This window comes from Lepisosteus oculatus, chromosome 4 (assembly GCF_040954835.1).
Source record: "Lepisosteus oculatus isolate fLepOcu1 chromosome 4, fLepOcu1.hap2, whole genome shotgun sequence".
Classification (NCBI taxonomy): domain Eukaryota; kingdom Metazoa; phylum Chordata; class Actinopteri; order Semionotiformes; family Lepisosteidae; genus Lepisosteus; species Lepisosteus oculatus.
In genome coordinates this window covers 64,976,721-64,992,630 of record NC_090699.1, presented here as the reverse complement: position 1 = coordinate 64,992,630, position 15,910 = coordinate 64,976,721, and the positions used below count along the sequence as shown (strand labels likewise).

At 54.1% G+C, this 15,910-nt stretch overlaps 1 protein-coding gene across 2 annotated transcripts in view; it reads right to left on the bottom strand.

Annotated features, from left to right (window-relative positions):
• Positions 1-15,910, bottom strand: part of cacna2d2a (calcium channel, voltage-dependent, alpha 2/delta subunit 2a) — a 253,399-nt gene that overhangs the window by 31,697 nt on the left and 205,792 nt on the right. For both annotated transcript variants that reach the window (XM_069189531.1, XM_069189532.1), the window contains exons 11-14: positions 14,620-14,781; positions 10,297-10,407; positions 6,609-6,687; positions 1,477-1,526 (exon numbers count right to left, since the gene is read on the bottom strand). In XM_069189531.1, coding sequence (XP_069045632.1) covers positions 1,477-1,526; positions 6,609-6,687; positions 10,297-10,407; positions 14,620-14,781 — 402 coding nt within the window. The remainder of the gene's footprint in view (positions 1-1,476; positions 1,527-6,608; positions 6,688-10,296; positions 10,408-14,619; positions 14,782-15,910) is intronic.

Here is a 15,910-nt window from a genome sequence, read left to right as displayed (position 1 = left end):
CTCTCTGTATGAGGACAGCATCACTAGCTCTTCCTCATCTGTCCCTCTCTGTATGAGGACAGTGTCCCCAGCTCGTCCTCCTCTATCTCTCTCTGTATGAGGACAGCGTCCCCAGCTCTTCCTCCTCTATCTCTCTCTGTATGAGGACAGCGTCCCCAGCTCTTCCTCCTCTATCCCTCTCTGTATGAGGACAGCGTCCCCAGCTCTTCCTTCTCCTGCCACAGCTCTCCTGGGTAACTGCGTCAGACGCTGATTACACAGGCAGCCGTATTAATTAGCAGCTATGCGCCCTCCTCTGTCTGCGTACCACCTCGTTCTGCACCGAGCGCAAGTGCAGTGAAAATCAGGACGCAATCACGGCGAAGGGGCCCTCATGGCATCTGATTACCCTTCCCTGGACGGCTTTGATTGCATTTTATATGCAAAAGGCTGTAGGCTTGAAGAGTCTGCCTATGAGAGATCAGCAAGTGAGAGGGCACGCAGCAGTAATGGCTCTGGGAGAGCACTTACATCTGCCATACGTGAGAGCAGACATACACTGTCGGCAGAATTAAAAACTACATTCGCGCGGCTCCCCTCCCCCACTTGTTGAAGACCTCAGTGTGATTCCCAGTGGTGGCTCTTTGGGCATCCCTTCCAGAGAATGTACTAATGCCCCATTTCCGGGTTACCTCCGCTAGGGAGATTCTCCCAGTAAAGTCCGGGAAAATGACGAGGCCGACATTCCTTCCCATCACTTCTTGCGGAGGAATGCGCTCTCAGAGCACACATACTCGGTCTCCACCAGCACGCCACGCCACGCCCCTCCCGAGCTTGAGGAGTGTTGCTTTGTACTGTACAGCGAGATCTCTCTGGCTGTAACACAGCGCCCTAAGAGCACTGTCAGCAGGTAAAGACTTGTCAGCAGGTAAAAACCCGGTCCAATTAATCGCTCTTGAAATTATCTCGGTCTGGAGGCGGGGCCAAGTGTGAGGGGGGCGGGGCCAGGTGTTGTGGGTGGGGCAAGATACGATGGGGTGGGGCGAAATGACTGATGGGCAGAGCAAGGTGCGATGGGGGCAGAGCATGTTTGCCCTGAGACAGCATCACAGAGATCACACGTTCTACTGCTACAGAACACCCTCCATCCCTCCCAGCACGGGATGAAACGAGCCCTCCTCCAATTTGCTGTGGATTAAGATGCTTTTACACAAAAAAGTAATGATTATTTTGGTTATTCTTTTTACTTTTGGATTTTAAGTCAAATGATCTTAAGGCAATGATCATTAAATGATCTGCTGGGTTAGACTCCACCTCACCACGATGCTCTGAAGATAAAACAGCAACCGAAAACAGATGGATCTCTTAGTATTTCCTAATTATTCACACCTTCAGCTCGGTGCATTAATGCAGAATTCGGGAGAGATTTTGCCTCCCACCTTACATGAAGACATGCAGACAACGTGTAAAGAGGGCAGGTACTGAGTGAGGACTGACCTGTGTGTTGATCCGGATGGCTCCGATGGACGGGATTTCGAAGTAGTAGCCTGGACAGAAGAAAGAGGCAAACAGAAGAGACCATCAGTCTAACTCTCCACCCCAGGAAGAAAAGTACAGTGCTGCAGAGGACCAATGCACACACAGCCCCTGCCATACTGAGATGCTCACATTGTCCTCCAGAATTCCTGCGGCAATGCACAGGTGTCTGGCTCACGGGCGTGACCGAAGACACAGTGTCTGACTCACACGGCTTCAGCAGGACATCGTGGAGCGTCAGTTCATTCACCCTGGCCCAGGATCAATCTACAGCACAGATCGCACCACGCAGTTTTCTTTTCAATGCAACGATCGGTAAACATTCTAGCAAAAGCACAGCACCCACTTTGGTAGGCTCTTCCTTAAAAGCCAGGTACAAACACAGAATTAACAAGGGGGAAGAAGGCAGGAGGACCTGTACTTCCAGGGCAGACAGCCCCCGCGCTGACCACTTGTCCAGACCGGCCCAGGCCAGGAAGGAAGAGGGCACGCCTCGGCTCTCTGCTCAGCCCACCGGCGGAGCCCCAGGGGAAGAGACAGCTAACAGAGATGTTCTCTAAAGGCCCTTGAGCGCGCCGCTAGCAGAGGACACGGCGATGAGATCTGAGATCTCCGGCCCCGGCCGGCGCCGCGCCTGCAATCCATCACGCGGAGAGGCTGCTCCTGGGTGAAGGCCGGCACGGAGGCCCGAGCCGACTCCCGCCCCTGCGTCTCGGCGCCTGTTATCGCGCCGACTGTCACCGTCTCGGGAGAGGTTCATTTATATCTCCAGGGGAGCACGCCGCCTGCTCCGCGCTGGCCCGCGGGATCGCTGCCTGGGTCGCTGCCAACAGGTCGTATGGCCTGGTAGGTGCTGGCCAGGATGGGTGCTGTTTTAACGGCTCTCGGGCCTGAAACAAAGATTGGAGAGGAGCCCCCTGGGTGTTGGGGTGCAGTCATAAAGAGTATCCCCCAGAAGTGCATCAGGAAGAGGAGCCGGAGGTCCCCTCAACCGATAGCGTCTGCTTCTCACGGCTGTGTGTCTTCCAGGGGCTCCTGAAATACCCTCTGGGGAAGGCCAAGGGAAATTCAGCTCACCTGGAGGGTGGTTTGGGGTGAGTGGGGAGGGGGGTGGTGTTGCTGCTATATTGCACCCCGAGAAACACACCTGGCGACCTGGAGGGACATGTTTTAGAAAAGCTCATTCCGAACACCGATCCCCCCCGTCCGCCCGCAGTCCTCCCCCTGCTCAAGCGCGCTGCGCTGGGAGGCGCCCGCAGAGCGGATCACTTAAGACACCGCCGGGACGCAGGAAAACAAAGAGAACTTGCTGGGTCAATAGTCACGGCGTGGGGAAGTTATTAAAGCCGCAAAGCGGGTCTTGAAAATGAGCGCCGGCAAAGCCCGAGATGAGCACAGGGGAAGAATGCCTGTCATTGTAATAAATTAAATGGAGTTCTTATTTTTTTTATTCCAGATAATTGCAGCAATAACCACGGCGCAGAGCTATCTGAGGTTGGCCAGCATGACGCATGCTAAGTTCCTCTCTTCGAGCTCGGAAAAGGCTTCTCGGCCGAGGCTCGTCAAACTTGGAATGAGACTCTTCTTAGTCTCCTTCCCAGACGGAGGGGATGGTCACTGCCGGGAGAGAGGCGTTGTTCATCACTAGAGGACAATTAAACGGCCTTCAGAAAGAATCCCTATTACAGACACACACAGTAGCCGATCCGTGCTCGTTTTTCGTAATCGGCAAAGGTTTCCTTCCAAAGGATAAACGGGCACATGTCCTGCACGCCTGTAACCTGCACCAGCACTGGGGGGGCCGTATGCACAATTCCATATGCACTAGGTGGCGCCATCTGCACAACAGACCGGAACTGGGTGGAGCTCCACGCCCACGCGACCACGCTGCCCCCTAGCTGTGGGTGCAGCAGACAGGCTGGCCGGAGAAGGCAGGAGAAGAGGGAGAGAGCAGAACGCGGAGCTCTCCGCCACCAGGGCCGGGGGCCATAAATCCCAAGAGCACGGGCTCAGGAGACGCGCAAACACTCGTTTGTCGTTGAGAAAACCCGCCGAGCGCCAGCCGACAGGCGAATCCATCAGGAAGATTAATAAGCGGAGGCTACCTGGACACATCCACCTTTCCAGCACAAGGACAGGCCCTCTGAGGAGGGGCGCCAGTTTACCGCAGCTCTGCTCCCGGCCGGATGAGTCTCTTTTCCTGCTGTCTTTTCCTGATCTGTTACTAAAACCATCTCGCTGTCCGGTGGCACTCCTGCCAGCAAAACGACAGACTAAGGGAAGCCAATAAAAGACTAAATCTGAGGGGAAGGGGCATGCAAGCTTTCACACTGCTCTGCCTTTGGATAGCTGTTGTGACGTCACAACCGCACTGGTCTCCCGTCTCGTTGTTCCTCGGGCGCCTCATCTCCTCGGCACCCTCTCTCGCATTCTCACAGGGTCACTGATCCACGGGCACCCCGACGGGCAAGAAAGGACTGAACGGGCCCCGTCTGTGTGAATGCGTGTTAACACAAACCAGGGGGCACACGAGCAGGCTACGTGGAAGTCCGAGAATAGGACGCGCTTCTTTACACAAAGGGTGGCGGGAGTCTGGAACTAGCTGCCCTGCCATGTGGTTGAAGCCGATACCCAGGCTGCCTCCAGGGCACAGCTGGATGGGATTCTCAGATCAAGTAACTACTAACTACCCCAAAGGGCCAGACAGGCTGACGTGGCCTTCCCCTCGTTTTGTAACTGGTCGTATGTAGAGAACAGGCACAGCTCTCTGTCCAGGAAGGAGAGGTGCTACTGCACTCCAGGGATAATGGCTCTCAAGGCACAACCGTGCTGTGAGACAGAACCTGTGTGTTAAGCAAAAAGCAAAAAAAGTGAAAATGTTTTAATAAGGGGAACAAATACTGGGATGTGTTAGGCAGGGCGTTCTTTCAACAAAACATGAAAACTGCAATTGTTAAATGCACTGAGGTGTAAGACTTCCTTCATTCATGTGGTTAGGGCTGTACACAGCGATGACATCATAAATGTAGCACTTCTGGCTCTGAAACGAATCCGAACAGTCCAGTAAACCCGCAACAATTCTGCACGGCCACGAGCCATCTTCCTGACCCTGTGCGTCAGACTCTGCGTGGTGCCCAAACACAGCCAAGCTGACAGACGCTGCTGTGTTTCTGCTTCCTCTGTTTTATGCTATGTCTTGCCCCAATGTAAACATGACCTCTGTTGCGCACCGGCTCATACTGACCCTGCTACCCAAGTGAACAACAACACAGCTTTCCAGAAAGTGAATAAGAAAACCAGGATATGAAAAAAAAAGAAAGAATGCAAATTCCTATCAATTCATCAAATTCTTTATGGCAGCAGGCACATTTGCATACATTGGGGGGATTATCTACAGCTCAAACTGGTTTTCATTAATCAACAGAAACTTGTTTATCATGCAAAAATGTAATTTCCACCTTCCATTCGTTACAATGTCTCACATAAAAAAGCTCTCGGCTTAGTGTTCAATTAATTAATTACCACCCTTGTGACGGACTGCTACACAGAGCAGATTTGTGTTTTATTTCATTAATGAAAATGCATGCATAAAAGAGCCATTTACACACACAAACAAAACAAAGCAACTTACGCCAACAGCATAACACTTGGAAATCACTCTGATACAAATGAGATAACTGCCGAGGCTTGTACATTGACAATGAGTTTGTCTACAGTTTAAGAGGAGCCAGAAGAATCAATTGACCTGCTTGTTGCTTTTACAGAAGTGTTGTAATTACCCTGTTTTTACATGCATATTTTGGACCAGGCCCTGCACGTGCATTCACAGGTAAGCCACCTTGCTCAAGGGCAGAGCAGCTGTGTCTCCTCCTGGGACTTGAGCCAGCAACCCCACCTGTTCAGGAGTCCTGAGCCCAGACCACAGCCCCACCCTGCCGCCCACGGCGCCTTTAAACAGCATCAATAAATCACCGCCGTGGGCTGAAGTCAGATAAGAACTGGAGCTCGGAGCCAGCAGGTCACCCCTGCTAAACATTCACTGAGTGCAGAGAAGTGCGCTGTAGGAAATGTGCACAAACATGCACCCAGGCAAAGCACAAAACACAAAAGCAATAATATTGTATAATAGTGTATGTGTGAAAACCTCAGGGACAAATCAGCGACTGAAGTGAATGACCTTCAGATGGCATCAACTTATAACTGTAAAAATCCTTTCAAGCCCCTGACAGGGGCGCTTATAAAAAAGAGCCCTAAAACAGATGCACGGCCCGGCTACGTCCGACGCTGGGCTAATCGCTGCTGACAGCGGCGGCTCCAGCAGCAGCACGTGCTCCATTTTCACAGAGACAGCTTGACACCTCATTATTTATACTGGCGCCAGGCCACCCGCCCCAGTCCGCCGCAACCAGCGACGAGGGAACACAACATCTGGGCCGTCTCCCCGCCGGCGGGCCCAGCGGAAAGCAAATGAGCTGGGCTGAGCCCAGCTGGCTGAGGGACACCGGCTTCAAACCGCGGAACGGCGCTGCAGGAGCTCGGAGGGGGAGAGTGACAGAGAGCCCTGACCTTCAGCAGAAGACTGGCCAAGATGGCTACTGTGCACAACCCAGACACCTATCTGCCTCCTGCACTACATCTACTGTCCATCCCGAACTTCACTGCTCAGATGCACAAAGCGACTTCTAATGCTGAACAGTAAGATATTTTTTTCAGTTCAAAACACGGCGACTATAAAAAATCTCATTGGCGAAACACCTAAGGCCACCTGCATGGCTCATAGAAGAATCGAACTGTCTCCCAGAGCCATTTAGCTCAGTAGCTCCTGGAAACAAGGAGAAACCATCCAGTCTCCCGACACCTCAGACGACACTGAACTTTCGTACAGTGCTGCGTACAGCGCTCGCTTATAGTGTGGGCTGAACGTGGCCCTAAGCACAGCTCCTGTGGGAGGTGCGGTCAGGCTTTCTAAACAGACAGGCGCTTTGTGTTCTCCCGCTCGGCTTGGACACAGGGTCGCGCAGCACAGCAAAGGCTCTGCATCCCGGGAGGACGGCCTGCTGCCCTGATTAACGCCCCCGCCCTGCCTGCCTTACCTTTATTGGCGCAGGCCATCCACTGCAGAGGGGTGACGTCGTAGTTGTGCTGGCCCACGGAGAAGGTGAACACCCGCACCTGGGGAGGGAGAGGGAGAGGGAGAGCGTGCTTAACCGAGAGGGCGAGAAGCACCGACAGGGACAAGGACAGAAACGGAGCAGAAACAGAAAGCGAAAGAGGCAGCGGGAGAGATGAGAGGCAGACAGAGGGGACGGGCAAAGGCCAGTGCTGATTAACACGAAAAAAAAAACAAACTTCCGCTTTCTGGAACGGGCGCTTATTGAACTGTAAGCTTTGCAGAGACTCGGGTGTGGGGGCGAAGCGACGTGCTTGGGGTTACGGAAAAGCATTCCGTCTTCCTCAAACCAGGAGCGCGTGTTGTTGTCCGTGCTGCCTACGGGAACGGGGAGTGGCTTGGCAGAGCAGGAGGCGAGCGACAGGAGAGCTCGGATGAACCTGTATCGAGACTCGTCGAAGATGAGAAAACTGAGGAGGGTTGTGCATGTGCAGAGGGGGGGGGGGGGGGGTATTTGCGGCTCCTAGTCTGTCTTACAGGGCAAGAAGTAACTTGCAGAGGGAAAACATCGGGGCTGTCCCGATCCTCTCACCCCTGGGAAAGAAAACTAGGCTGGCGGACAGATGGAAAATGGATCCGTTTCCAAACAGCAGTGCTGGAAGGAGACAGACCGCCAGATTCCACACCCTTCTCACTAGAAGGGCAGCACTTACCACAGTATGGTATGGCTGCACCTCCCTTTCTCCAAAGAAGCACAGCAGGGTGCTTCTCTATGAATTCAAAGCAAACTGCTGAGCTCATGAAGGAAGTGAACAGGAGCAGCCCAGCACAGTGTACACACACGAGTACTGCCACATGGGAAGTTAGCACACTTTCAGACTAATTGCTTTAAGGCACAAGGGAGGGGAGACAGAAAACAAAATATCTCCTGTGCACAACCTATTACTTCGTTACCACGGCATAATTACCTCCTGTGCACAACTTACTATCTCAGCACCACAGCGCAATCACCTCCTGTGCACAACTTACTCTCTCGTTACCACAGCATAATTACCTCCCGTGCACAAATCACTATCTCGACACCATGGCATAATTATCTCCTGCTCATGAGGTATTTTTTCCAGCATCGCCCTCAGCCAGGTGTGCTGCCTGAAAGGAAGGCAAGTGGCCCTGCAGAAGGATTGAGCAGTCAGCACGTGTCTGACACATACTGTACAGGAGTGCGGTCGCCACCAGGGTCTGTCTGTCAGCAGCCGATCGACTAGAGAGAGGCAGAAATCAAGGCCAGCAGGCTGAGGAGAGGCAGAGCGAGCTGGCGTGTGCTCAAGTCACTGGAAACTGTCACAATTATAGTCCCCCCTCCATTAAGGGTGCTCCAGCCCTTTCACTTTAGACTTAATTCTGTGCACCTGATCCCTATTCCCAGCCCACCTTAAAAGCCAGGCGCTGATGCTCATCCTGGCTCTGCATCTGGTTTCCGCGCCGTGCGAGTCCGGGACCTGGAAGCGCCTGGTCCCGTTAAGGTTTTAATCTCTGTTCCCGTTCCCTGTCCGCCGGTTCCGACCCGGTTCATGGTTTTAATTCCTTGTTTGGATGGATCTCCTGGCTATGGACTTATTCTTGTGTTTTTGGATTCCCTCTATGGATTACTCTTGGATTGTTTGCCTCGGCCACACCTCCCCCGTGCACCAGCGCGCTTTGGACACGCCCCCCTGTTTTCAGCCCCGTATCCCTGCATGACCTTTTCCTAGTGTTTCCCCACTTCTTCGGATTGTGTTGTCCGCATAGGGTCCGGAAAGAACTGTTCGTTACAGGAAACAGTCCCCGCGAAGCTTGGGCCCTCTGTCACTCTGGACTGTCCTCCGAAACAACTTACACACAAGTCCAAACAAACAAGCCGATCAGTTAAGTTGCCCTGTTAGGGCCGGAGAGACAGAGATCGGCTGAGATGAATCCCAGAAGGGGCGTGCCAGAGTTGCACTCCTCATGAGAGCCGTGTGAGAACTCCTGCTCGGTATTTTGGGACAAGCCTGTGATCGCAGCGTGAGGGCTGACGGATGAGGACGCAGTCTGGGGCTCTGTATGGACGAGGGCATGCCTGGCGGCAGTAACGACAGCAGATTTATCCTCTCCAGCTCAGGTCAAGGTCAGAGTACTGGGGAGCATGGGCTGGTCAGAGGGCTGTAAAACCTGAAAACCTGAACTGGTGATTTATAACCCAAGGACTTACAAACCGGGAGAGGGATGGAAAAAAAAAACAGACTTGTAAAACTCTCACATTAAAGTTCTTTATATCCTTAATTGGCCGGAATATTAACGACCGGCCTTCACCTGCCAGTTATCGCCAGTTAAGGGCAAACCCCTGCCCCTGTCTGTCAGGCGCCAGCGGGCCGAGCTCTGCCAGAACCTGCTGACAGTGAGCCTGCAGCCCAGCTTCAGTCGGCAGACAGCTCAGGGAGTCCAGAATGTCATACGAAATGCAAATGGACTGAACCGCCTTTATTGTTGATTGTCCGGATCTGTTTTCAGAAAAGAAGCCCTCGTTGTACCTGGCAGAGGTAATGCCACCCCTCCAGACCCCTTCTACTGCCAAACCACATCCGCTCTAAAGACCCCAGCTCTGAGGCAGTGATACAACCCTCCTTCCTCACCGCCTCAGCGTTCCTTGCTCTGCACCCATTAGCGGGTCCCCCGCCCAGATAAGAGAAGATAACATCACTTTATTGGCCATATAAAACTTCTTGTATTAGGAATTTGTCTTTTCATAGACCCCAGCTTGCTCTCCATGAGACACACAGACAGGGAGAGAAGCTGGGGGGTCAGAGCGCAGGGTCAGTCATTTATACGGCGCCCCTGGAGCAGTTGGGGTTAAGGGCCTCGCTCAGGGGCCCAACGGAGTAGGATTCCTCTGCTGGCCGCGGGATTTGAACCGGCAACCTCCCAGCCACCGGCGCAGATCCTGAGCCACTGTGCCACCGCTCCGCCCACTGAGATACGGGGCTCCGAGAGCGAGGGAGCGTGCGGGAAAGAAAGGGCGAGGGTAAACGGCGCAGGCAAGGGAAGAGAGACAGATGGAGCTCCTAAGCGGAAAGAGGAACAGAGATCCTCTTCTGCGTGCCTCTCGAGCTCGGATGATTGAGTGCCTAATTAGTCGCCGGGTCAGAGCAGTTAACACAAGCAGCCGATCTCCCGCCACCAGGAGACGGCGTGGCTGGCGCGGCTGGCTCTGGCATGGCGGAGGGAGGTGATTTGCTCGCCCTGGCTGTTTCTCCTCAGCGGACACAGTGACCCCTCCCGCCGCCCCGCGCTGACCTCACAGCTGAAGCATCAGAAATGAGCTCCCCCCGTCCGCCTGGCACTGTTGCAGCTGTGCCAGCAGGGCACACAGGGTGCTACTCTGTCAGCAGGGTTCAGCTTCTGGCGAAGGGATGCACAGACTGCGGTGCGCCCCCACCAGCGCCTTTTGGACTCCTTTATTGCTGACAATCACCTGTTCATCGGGAGCAGATCATTGAATAAGGAATGATGCCTGTTCCCGGAGGTCCCCTCTCATCTCTCTCCCAGATCTTCCAGTGCAGTGCCCCACGCTGCTTCCTGGGCTCCAGTGCATGCAGATCAGAGCTGCTGTGTCGCCTAACCTTGCTGCTAACCGGGCCCTCGCAGAGACTCACCGTCTTGTTGGGCCAGTTGTACTTCTCGAAGATGTCTTGGGCCCGGTCCTCCCCTCCGTCCGTGAACATCATGATCATCTTGTTGCAGTTGGCGCGCGGGATGTTGGTGTTCTGCGCAGGAGGAATGCAGGGAGAGAGGGAGAGGAGAAACGTGACTGCTGCAAACTTTGAGAAGCAGTGGAACGTGTGCCGTGAGACCAGCAGGCGCACTGATCAGCAGCAAGATCTGCAATTTATGTTTGAGGGAGAAAACACATCTGTGGTAAACAGCCCCTGCCTGACAATGAAATATAGCAGCTCCAGGGCAGAGGTGTATTTACGAATACTGGACTGTACGCTGGGCTGGACTGGGCTCAGTGTTGGGAGCGCTGGGCTGGACTGGGCTCAGTGTTGGGAGCGCTGGGCTGGACTGGGCTCAGTGTTGGGAGCGCTGGGCTGGACTGGGCTCAGTGTTGGGAGCGCTGGGCTGGACTGGGCTCAGTGTTGGGAGCGCAGGGCTGGACTGCGCTCAGTGTTGGGAGCGCTGGGCTGGACTGCGCTCAGTGTTGGGAGCGCTGGGCTGGACTGGGCTCAGTGTTGGGAGCGCTGGGCTGGACTGCGCTCAGTGTTGGGAGCGCTGGGCTGGACTGGACTCAGTGTTGGGAGCGCTGGGCTGGACTGGGCTCAGTGTTGGGAGCGCTGGGCTGGACTGGGCTCAGTGTTGGGAGCGCTGGGCTGGACTGGGCTCAGTGTTGGGAGCGCTGGGCTGGACTGGGCTCAGTGTTGGGAGTGCTGGGCAGGAATGCGCTCAGTGTTGGGAGCGCTGGGCTGGACTGGGCTCAGTGTTGGGAGCGCTGGACTGGACTGCGCTCAGTGTTGGGAGCGCTGGGCTGGACTGCGCTCAGTGTTGGGAGCGCTGGGCTGGACTGGGCTCAGTGTTGGGAGCGCTGGCCTGGACTGCGCTCAGTGTTGGGAGCACTGGCCTGGACTGCGCTCAGTGTTGGGAGCGCTGGACTGGACTGCGCTCAGTGTTGGGAGCGCTGGGCTGGACTGCGCTCAGTGTTGGGAGCGCTGGGCTGGACTGCGCTCAGTGTTGGGAGGGCTGGGCTGGACTGGGCTCAGTGTTGGGAGCGCTGGGCTGGACTGGGCTCAGTGATGGGAGCGCTGGACTGGACTGGGCTCAGTGTTGGGAGCGCTGGGCTGGACTGCGCTCAGTGTTGGGAGCGCTGGGCTGGACTGCGCTCAGTGTTGGGAGCGCTGGGCTGGACTGGGCTCAGTTTTGGGAGCGCTGGGCTGGACTGCGCTCAGTGTTGGGAGCACTGGGCTGGACTGCGCTCAGTGTTGGGAGCGCTGGGCTACAGTGGGCTCAGTGTGGGAGTGCTGGACTGCGTTGTGAAAGGCAGAGGGGATGCATCCACTTGCACGAGACAAGTGAAGCCAGCAGTGCGTTTCAAGCACTCCTATATTCCTACCAGGGACAGGATCGCTGGTCTCCCATGTGAATGCAGGGCCACAGCATGAATTCAAATATTTAGCAACCCAGAAGAGCTTCTCCTCTTCAAATCCCCTTCTATTTCCTTGCGTTGTCAATGGATGCTGGCAGCTTCAGGGGTTATGCTAATGCGCTACTGCTCAATTCCTTTCACAAGACTGTTTCCTCAAGCTCCCAGGCTAAACCCAGCCCTCTCAGCACCACAGAAAGCCACGGTGACAAAAGGCAGATGAATAAATCCCACTCTCTCATCCGAGAGCCATGTTCCTCTGTACGGAAGAGTGCGCAGGGAGCCGCGTGGCTGTACACCTCAGCCCTCCGCTTGTGGGGAACCCCTTCCCACACATTTCCCTTCCCCCCGTACACAGCAGCACAGCTCTGGCATGGACTCCTGGCACACCCCTGCTGCCAGCCAGCTGGGCATGTCCTTCACCCTCAGAATCGGTGCACATCCGCCCATGCACTTTCCATTAGGTCGCTACTACTATTATTTTCTTTTATTTTGCATGGCACGTTTCCACTGTGACAATACAACGCAGGCAGCCTGCTCCCTGTTCCATTCGGCGGGGCTATTTCTCTGCATTAGCTTCGCCCCCTGAAGGATCACTGGAGCTGTCTTGCCCAGACAACTAGCTGACAACCGCAAAGCACCTCTAGTTTTACAACCTCCTGAATCAACTGCCCCGTCCTGGGAGGCGTCTGCATCGCACCGCCAGGGAACGGCTGCCCGAGAATCGTGAGACAGCAGGCCGATCAGGAGGCGGACCGGCATCTTTCAGAAAGAAGCGCAGGCCAGGCGGGGCCTTTGCTGGTGTCAGAAGCACCTCCCCTGGGGGATAAGAGGTGGTGCTGTGAGGGGCCCGGGTGGCACGGCGCGCTGGCACAGCTCAGCTCCCTTTGTCTGTTCGGGTGCCAGCAGCTTCTCCCTCGTGCCCACTTTGCACAGGCGCTCTGCCAGCTACAATGCAGCAGTCTCTTTAACTTTCAGCCCGAGTCCGCCTGTGTGACAGGATCATTGATATGCAGGGCAGGACAGTGTCACTCTGACAAGATTCTAATAAAGATAAATAATATCATTACAATAACAGCTTTTTTTTTTTTATCCTGCAACCAATTATTTAATTCAACTGCGGCGCACGCAGTGAAATGCCTTTTCTTTTTAACTCCCGCACTCCGTGACAGCGGCTCGGCACATTAACTCATTGGGTCCCATCGTCGCCGAGCAGGTCTGACAGCCCAGGGGGATGGTTCTGTCCCCGACGAGGCCCGTGCAACTGAACCGGGTACTTTTCCTTCACGTGACGGGCCATTCTTCTCGACTCTCAATCCCATTGACGACAAAAAACAAGCTGAAAAAAGTTATAAACAGAAAGAGCTGAGGACGAGGGCACAGGGGGGAGTAAAAAGGCTCTAGGATAAGCAGGAACTTCAAACAAGCCTGCAACTGTGTAGTAGCAGAGTGGCAGATGCCTGGAACAAACCTCCCAGCTGTTTTTCATGAGCTAGCTACCTAGAAACAGCTGGTTAAAACAGCGGGAGAGACTGGCTGCAAGCAGCCCCAGGAGCCCCAGGAGCACAGAGCAAGAACAGGTGCTGTTTCCACGGTGGGACGGTAACTAGCCCCAGGCGCTGCACTCTGAGCTAGTGGTGGTCCGAAAGCAGGTTGTGCAATTAAAAAACGCAGAAGAGCAGGCACGCTCCTGTCTTTGTCGCATGACTCTGGGCTCGGGCGCGCGGCCAGGATCACACAGAGATCTCCGGCACCATTCCCGTCCGCACTAGAAACTTTTCCGCGGGCTGCAGTGTCTGCCGGCAGGAGGTCAGAAACTTTCTGTAAATAACGGCTTTTTACTGCGGAACGGGAAAGAAAAAGGCATCATGAAAACAGCAGCTGGAGAGCATTATTCTCCAGCACAGTAGGATATTAAAAGAAGGAAACGTGTGGCCCTGTGTATGACAGAAGCCAGTCACACTGGGCCAATCAACGCTTTTCAACAGAAGAGGACAAATCCCTGGGAGCTCGGAAACAGGCATGTGTTTGGTAGAGGCAAGAGGGAGGGAGAATCGCAGAGACGTGGGGTGGGGGGTGTGTGGTTATATTTGAATGTTAGTCAGTTCCACAGGGTCTCGAGTATAAACCAGAACCAGGACAGTAAGAAAACCAAACCCGTAATGTAGTCTGATAAGAGCCTGGAACAAACGGGCATCCCGAGAAAGAAGCCGTGGCTGCAGGAATCCTGAGATGCAGAAGGGGGAGAGGAACCGGCCGAGCCGTACTAAGCGAAGTCAGCGAGGGGGCTGTGGAGCTGGACAGCTGCTCCCAGCGCTGGCCAACAGAAGCCACTGCGCCCTGGAGCAGGAACAGACTCTGGAGGGGATGGGTGGGGGGGTCAGGGGTCGCGCCCGCTTGTCTGACTGGCTCCCCCACTCAAGTCCAACTCAAGTCCTGGCCTTTAAAACCCACATTTCCTCCACACTCAAGGTCCACAGACGTTGGTTGGCGCTGTATCCCATGTATGTGTGTGCTGCAACAACTCTGTGAGAAACCCACATTACTGGCGTGTTTTTTTTTCCAATCGTGACTCAAATCCTATTTTTAATCTCAGGCTTATTCTAATACTTAATCTTGTTACTGTATGTTCAATTTCTATTTTTGACTGCTCCTGTAAATCGTCCGCGCGGCGCTCTTAAGACTCGCACCACGTCGAATTGTTACTGGAGCACGAAAAACCTCACCCCTTCGTGAAATGTCTGAAAAATGGACGCAGAAACATTTCTCCTCCGGTGCAGGGGAATGGCAGGCTGAGAACCCACAAGCTCGAGGCACGCATAGCGGATGGTCACGCACTTACGTTGAGAAGCTGGTCGAAAGCGAAGTGGAAGCCTGACTTGTAGTCCGTCGTGCCCTTGGCTGTCATGTTCTGCACGTACTCCTTGAAGACCTTCTTGTTGCGCACGTTGGCCTGCACCAGGTGTCCGAAGCAAGGCACCACCCCCTTGGCCTTCTCACTGAACTGGACAGACAGAGAGAGAGGACGTTTCGCAGACTGGACAGACAGAGAGACATAGGGGATTCCACAGACTAGACAGACACAGAGAGGGGATTCCAGACTCTGGACAGACAGAGACAGAGGGGATTCCAGAGACTGGACAGACAGAGACAGAGGGGATTCCAGAGACAGGACAGACAGAGACAGAGGGGATTCCAGAGACAGGACAGACAGAGAGAGATAGAGTATATTCCACAGACTGGACAGAGACAGACAGGGGATTCCAGAGACTGGACAGACAGAGACAGAGGGGATTCCAGAGACTGGACAGACAGAGACAGAGGAGATGCCAGAGACTGGACAGACAGAGAGAGAGGACATTTCGCAGACTGGACAGACAGAGAGACATACTGTAGGGGATTCCACAGACTGGACAGACACAGAGAGGGGATTCCAGACTCTGGACAGACAGAGACAGAGGGGATTCCAGAGACTGGACAGACAGAGACAGAGGGGATTCCAGAGACAGGACAGACAGAGACAGAAGGGATTCCAGAGACAGGACAGACAGAGAGAGATAGAGTATATTCCACAGACTGGACAGAGACAGACAGGGGATTCCAGAGACTGGACAGACAGAGACAGAGGGGATTCCAGAGACTGGACAGACAGAGACAGAGGGGATTCCAGAGACTGGACAGACAGAGACAGAGGAGATGCCAGAGACTGGACAGACAGAGAGAGATAGAGTATATTCCGCAGACTGGACAGACACACAGAGGAGATTCCAGACTCTGGAGAGACAGACAAAGAGAGAGAGTCTATTCCAGAGACCAGACAGACAGAGAAAGAGAAGAGATTCCAGAGAATGGTGATCGGGAAAACAATGCACAGAAAGAGAGTAAGCAACTTAAATCAATCACCTTAAGGTGGAGCAACACCCCTGTCTAACGTAAGAAATCTAAGAGTTTGTTTAAAGAAATATTGCTTTCAGAAAAAAAATCCATACATTTAAACAGTCGGCAATGTGACCTGTTTCCACATGCGAGTCTTTACTGAAATGACTTTGCTATTCTGACCCTGCCCACACTGGCTTGCTCAGTCGTGATGAATGAGCTGCCCAGTCGTGACGACCTGTTCTGTTGGAACTTGA